Source organism: Mytilinidion resinicola (assembly GCF_010093595.1).
Source record: "Mytilinidion resinicola strain CBS 304.34 unplaced genomic scaffold BDZ99scaffold_8, whole genome shotgun sequence".
Lineage (NCBI taxonomy): Eukaryota > Fungi > Ascomycota > Dothideomycetes > Mytilinidiales > Mytilinidiaceae > Mytilinidion > Mytilinidion resinicola.
The window spans coordinates 746,119-752,296 of record NW_022985444.1 but is presented as its reverse complement, the minus strand read 5'-3'; the positions used below and the strand labels follow the sequence as shown (position 1 = coordinate 752,296).

The following is a 6,178-nucleotide window of genomic DNA, read 5'->3' as shown; positions in this document are numbered from 1 at the left end:
GATGCCGACGCGACTAGCTGGCCGTCCGGCGAGAAGGCTACGGCGTTGACACTGCCAGAATGGCCCTCGAGCGTGCTGCGGCAAGCATCCCAATCATCTTCCACCTTCGGAATCCTACTAACCCAACCCGCAATGTGGCCTGCAAATGTCTTCCGTATTATGCTCCTCTTTGGAGCAAAAGTAAGGGCTGATATATAGACCTGTAGAGGTGCATCTTCTAATATAGACCGGAACCGCAACGTAAACCGCTTTGCATCGTGAAGAAAGCTTAAGACGGCACTTGTATCTGGCTGCAAACACGTAAGTATAGACGGTAGCTATAATAGGGTGTGTAATATTATCTTACATCTGCAAGCGCCTGTAGTCTATTAATTATATAGATGCACTTGTATACTTCTCCAATAAGGCTCATAGCTTCCAACCAATATAGCAAATACTTCTGGAGGAATAGATGGACTGAATCCCCATTATAGATGTTGCGTTTTTTCTGCTCTAGATGGTGCACCCAATAACGGCAAGCATATTGTAACTCAGGTGGTAGACCGCTAGCAATCGTCTCTTCATCGATCTCGCTCTTTCGGACTCCAGGTAATAGAAGTTTGCACATGTTTTGCCTTAGCCCCTTCGAGCCAGACATTAGTTGAAGGCACCTGCTGGCTAGCCTTTGGTGTGTTTCTGTCTCATCTACCCAAAATGGGCTCTTCCCCTGCTTCTGAGCATCGACAAGGAAGTCGCGAAAAGACAGGTGGAGGAGCCTTACGGGCTCATCCTCATCCTTATCGACAGGGACACTGAGAACGGAATGTAGTGAGTCCAGCCTGCACCTAATATCCTCTTTGGAGAGCTGAAGGAGGCGCGCAAGTGAGGGAATAGAGAGAGGACTTTCTAGAACGATGATACTCCCCACTATGCCTCGGAACTCGCTAGTCCGCCTTTGCTTGTCTGCTTCATCTTCGTCGTCAAACAGCTGGTTTAGGATGGGGAGGTACGTTCTATCAAGCTTGGAAACATGGGTGGTCGATTGATACTGAAGAACGACTTCTAAGCGCCTTTTGGGATTATCTCGTCCGTCTGCAATATATCGACAGGCCGTAGCAGCGAAGATGAACAGCGGGATAGCCAGCACGACCAGGGCCTGGATTTGATCCCTGCTAGGCCAGTCTGAGGACAGTGAGCGCTGCTCTTGAATCTTCTTAAGTTCATGCGTAAAGAAGAGAGTGATGTCGTGTTCAATTGTAGTCCTTGGGACATTGTGGAGAACTAGGTCTTGGTACGTTCCGTCCAACATTTGCTTGAAGCCAAGACGAGTAGGAAGCTCCGGCCTGCTCGTCACTAGGATCCGTAACGACACCGGCTTCATATCCTTAGTTCGAGCAAGGAGCTTAAGGATAGCTTGGATGTCTTCCTCTCGCTCACATTCGTCCAGTGCGTCTATGACGACAATGCACGCCAAAGCTTGTGACGCGGTCTGTTGTATTTCCGAGAGCGGGTAGAGGATCAACTTCTCAAATTGGTCTTTCAGAGCCCTTCCCGAAATAGCTGGGTCGGCGTCGAGTGCTTTCCTTATGCCTACTATCATACCAGGTACACGGGCCACTAGGTCTGTGGCGATGGTGGTGAAGAATCGTGTGGCATTGCCGCGCTCCCCCTCGCCTTTCTTGAAGAAAAAGCTTGCTCCTAGCTTGTCTTGTTTGGCAAATGTCTTCGCAACAGTCCGTGCAATTGTGGACTTTCCGGTGCCAGCCATGCCATTTAGCCAAAAGATCGGTTTGCCGTTGCTATCCTCAACCCATTCCGCAATCTGACGCTGCAGCTCCACTCTAGTATTTGCGAGGCACCTTGCATTGTGCTCATCCATGTGCGAGTCGAAAGATGCTCCTTTAGCTATGGGTAGTTTGGCCAAGTCGAGCTTCTGATGAATGCTGTTGGTGTTCTGGTTTGCTAGGTCCATCTTCTGATCAATGTCAAGCATGAGGCCTCTATATAGTTGATCAGCAACCGTCTACAGCAGGACACGATGAATTAGAAACTTACGTCTGATCAACTTGGAGCGCTAGGGCAAGGATCTGCTCGTATCTTTCTAGTCCAGAAACGATATTTTCTACCTGCTTACTCGTAAAAGGCCACTTCAGAGCCCGCAGTCCGAACCGGCTCATGGCCTTGTGACCCTTCCCCGGCTCTAGCTTTTCCTTCAACTCTTTCAGCATCTGAAGACATCCCTTGAGCGAGTCAGACAACCCGTGAGTGTTGGAAAGCCGTGCTTTGTCTCGTCCGTCCGATAGCTGCTTGATCTTTTCAACAAGGCCCGTGATGTCAGTAACTTTCCTTTGCAGGCATTCAATGTCTTTTTTTGCATCCTTGACGGCGACTGAGTACTGGAAGCAGAGCGAGGCGACTTTGGCAGATATGTCGATGATAGCGGCAACGCTAGCGGCCGCTGAAAGACCATCTATGCTGCAAAGCGTAGAGAAGTGGTGTGGGCCTGGGGACAAGTCGACAGCGGCACACTCGTAAAAGCACACAGCCACGAGGCCAGTTTGATGTTGTAGAGAGTGTTGCAGCCTATCTTTCAGCTCGAGGAAGCTGAGAAGGCGGGCGGGGTTGCAGCCAGATTGCTGGCCGCAGCTCATTGGAGTGGGGTTCGCGTACAGGAGACGGAATTACATTCTGCCGAGAGCCATTTCTAGTTTCTAGGCGCTAGTCTGGTTTAGAATTCTAAAGCGCTGGAGTTTGCTTGCGCTATTGTAGTAGGGAGGTGGCCGACCCGCTCTGGCCACACCCTTGTGAGGTGGCGAATTCTGTAGGTGTTTTCTAAAGAGTTGACTTGGTTGACCGGAGGCACAGCCAAGGTTGAGTTGGATCGCAGAGCTGCAGGGCTGAGGTCGGCCCGCTTGCCAGGACTGCGCACAGCCACAGGTCTAACAGCCACTGTAAGTAAATTACACCGTGATGATTATGTAGTCGTTTTGCACTAGCCATGATTGGTAAGTGCTTCGATTTGCGTGCGACAGCAGCCACAAGATTGATTACGACTTCCCAGTATGGTATTGAGGGTCTGGGGCTCGGATAAGGCCCTTTAATGAGCATCAGGAGTAATAAGGGCTCGATAGTGGTGCTGTGGCGCAGGAATTCTGTTACGCGATGAAAGAAGGCTCTCCGTAAATCAGGCGCAAAGGCGACGATGCGACCGTAATTTTTAAGTAGCAGGTGTTGAGAGTGTTCAGTAGTAGCCTTATCAGACGACTTATATAGAACTGTGGAAAATATCGATGTGTGCACAGATTCCGAGTTGCTTTAAAGTCAATGTACCCGTTAATTTTCTCGGCACGGGGGGTTTCTCGGCACGCAGGGACTGACGTTAGGTGCAGTATTACATCAGTTCACATCTGTCATCATAGACTGTTCGATCTGCTGGGGCAAAAGACGGTGTTCGAGTTCATCAAGTTTTATTGTCACTGGATCTAAAAACAAGGAGTTTTGATTAGATTTACGGACCAACATCTGTTTTCATTGGGAGGTGATCTATCCGGAGTTACGAGTAGCCAGCCCGTTGATTCTAATGGAAGTGTTGGAAAAGGCTGGAAAGACCGTAGCTTCTCACGAAGGTTACAAAGCGTAATGATTGAAGCGCTGTAGTACGCAAGGAACCAGTATGTCAAATTACCGCTGGATGTTGTTGAGTTCTTCCAACGATTCGTACACTCGCTCCACCCACGTACACCTATGTGTTGCGTGGTTACGGAATCCCCTTCGGCCTTTGGTCTTGCACTTGGAGCACTCCTCTCGGGCCATACATTCCGGTTGGGTGTGACCAACGCGGTCGCAGCGGGTGCAGAATCTCCTGACTCCCCATGCCGCTGGCTTATAGGACTTCCCGGCGGCCATTAGCGAAGTCATGAGATTCTCCATCGGCTCGTCAGATTGGGCGGCCTCCTTTTGCTCGTTCGTCAAGCCCATTAGTACAGCGGCAAGCATAGTGTAGGCTGCGTCGTTGCCTGCATTATGCAGATGCTTTGGGCTGATATTAAACCGCGAGCACAGAGGACCAAGACCGATTTTATCGCCTCTACCACGGTAACCGCGCTCGCTAGCGATCACCCGTGTATCGAGCGTACTGACTACCGATCCGATGGCGGTCATATCGAACTGGAGGTGTTCCACCAGCTTCTGGGAATCTCCGTGAACGGCGTGTCCAAGGAAGACGACAGGGCAAAGTTCCGGCTTGATAGGCTCGATTCGTTCGGTGAACACCTCATGGAGGGCGCGCGATGCTTCCACTTTCGTCACCCACTTTGTCGTGCCCCAGTCAAAGCTTTCTAGGTTTCTAGGGCAGAATCTGGTGTTCACCATGTGACCGTGATCCCGTATTCGCAGATGATAGAACCAGATCTTGTCGAGCCAGTTCTTAGCATTGGGACCCGGTTCCAGACCTTGAATATCCTGAGTATCTAGCATTGCGATGCCGATCTCGGTCAACTCTCTCGGTTCATATTCATGCCACTCGCAATCGATTGCGACGATGATGGCATTCGAAGGTTGGTTCCCAGCGGACTCCGACGCATTTCCTAAGGCCCATCGCATCGTTTCGACATGATTCTAGAACCGAAGCCTGCTTCGAATATCCGGAATATGAGTTGGAAATGAGTCTTCGGTTATCGAAGTGCTAACGTCCCCCCCTGTGTGGCGCAACACCCCCCATGCCGCAACAAATTTATTGCTTCGGCATCTTGCTCTCTCCCTCGCGATCCAATCAAGTTATCGTTAGCCTACTATTATTCTTCAGACATTCCTCCCTAGGAAACTAGTGTGCAGCTAAAAAATTACGACGTTCTTGATCATACTGTCGATCATTCCTTTCAGAGCATCCGGAACGGCATTAGCTTTACACCCCTGCTGCACCATGGTGTTACAACCCGTAATACGAACCACCCGAGCGCAGAGGCACTCGCGGAAACAAGCAAGCAGATAAGACTGATTACGCAGAACCAGGTCACGGGACCAAGGGGGTCACGTGTGGGACGCATAGGGATCCTGGATTCCCCCACGGACTGCTAGTGAACGGGAACGATCTAAGAATAGAACATCACGAGGACAGAGCCACGTGATGGCTCGAAGGGCTCGAGAGAGCGAGCCGGGCGAGCGCTCGAGGGGCTCGAGGGAGCGAGCCAGGTGAACGCTCGAGGGGCTCGAGGCTGAGAGCCATACGAGCAAGAGGTTTCTTAGGACGGAGCTTTCGTATATAGGGACGCTCCTTTGCATAGATAGGAACCTCGTGTTCAACTTAAGACTTCAATACTACCTATTGGAAGTAACAACCCCGTCTTATACCTGAGATTGATCTTGCCTCACCTTTTGAAGACTATTGCACCCCGACGACGACTTGCCTATACCCTGCCTTAGTGTGTGACACTTGGAAGGTATAGAAGAGACGACCCGTTACACATGGCTATCTCCCAAATTTCATATTTCGGAGTATTGAACCGATGGTTCCAGAATGAAAGAAGATGCCTCTAAGCTTTGAGGCAATAGGCTCTTGGAAACGTACATTCCGGATTTATCCATGCGAAGAGGTCCAGAGTGTGTCTTGGCATGAGGGTTTTCGCGCGCTTACGTAGGGAGGTATTAGATGTACTGTATTTTATGCTATGATTAAAATGCGGCGGGCTTCTAGAAACATCCATGAATGGTCACGTGCTGGCTATTTTTGGCAGCCGTTCCTTGTTGCCACCTGTTGCTACCTATCTACAATTGCTAGCGAATGCGGCTTCGCCCCAAACGTGGTCGCAACATGGATTCTAATTTACCCACCCGTACGTGGAAGCCTTGGCAATCCATCTTATGTACATATCCGATCAGCACCATTAGCCTAGGCACGTGATTTGCCACGGTACAGAAGGGTACCTCTCCACCACCGCTTGAGCTGACTCTTTTTTTTTTTTTTTTTTTTTTTGTTCTATTATGGCCATGCACCCTATAGGTATAGGCCGTTACGAAGCGCCAGCTATATACATTTATCCTTAATCTGTCTGCTCTAATTCAGAAGCCAACTATAAGACCTGCTCGTCCGATGCCTAACTCCATGCTTAACAAAGGAAAGTAAAGGAAAGTAATACACTACCGTATGGAGCAAGCTGCCTGGCTTGTCGAGGCCTCGCGTCCGCAGGGCATTTCCGGCGTC

At 50.1% G+C, this 6,178-nt stretch overlaps 2 protein-coding genes across 2 annotated transcripts in view; both read right to left on the bottom strand.

Annotated features, from left to right (window-relative positions):
• The window catches only part of BDZ99DRAFT_441438 (uncharacterized protein), a gene marked incomplete at both ends in the record, with an annotated part of 3,326 nt that extends 696 nt beyond the window's left edge, over positions 1 to 2,630 (bottom strand). Inside the window, 3 exons of the mRNA XM_033717767.1 lie at positions 15 to 290; positions 347 to 1,922; positions 2,035 to 2,630. Coding sequence (XP_033577804.1) covers positions 15 to 290; positions 347 to 1,922; positions 2,035 to 2,630 — 2,448 coding nt within the window. The remainder of the gene's footprint in view (positions 1 to 14; positions 291 to 346; positions 1,923 to 2,034) is intronic.
• Positions 2,631 to 3,508: 878 nt separating this feature from the next.
• BDZ99DRAFT_462149 (uncharacterized protein) lies at positions 3,509 to 4,478 on the bottom strand. The gene has a single exon (XM_033719779.1). It carries the CDS (start codon positions 4,453 to 4,455, stop codon positions 3,661 to 3,663), a length of 795 nt encoding a protein of 264 aa, XP_033577803.1. The 5' UTR covers positions 4,456 to 4,478; the 3' UTR covers positions 3,509 to 3,660.
• Between the last annotated feature and the right edge of the window lie 1,700 nt (positions 4,479 to 6,178).

What these genes read in the sequence shown, in the direction of transcription:
- BDZ99DRAFT_462149 (XM_033719779.1), bottom strand. Translation starts at nt 4,455, where the DNA reads ATGCTAGATACTCAGGATATTCAAGGTCTGGAACCGGGTCCCAATGCT.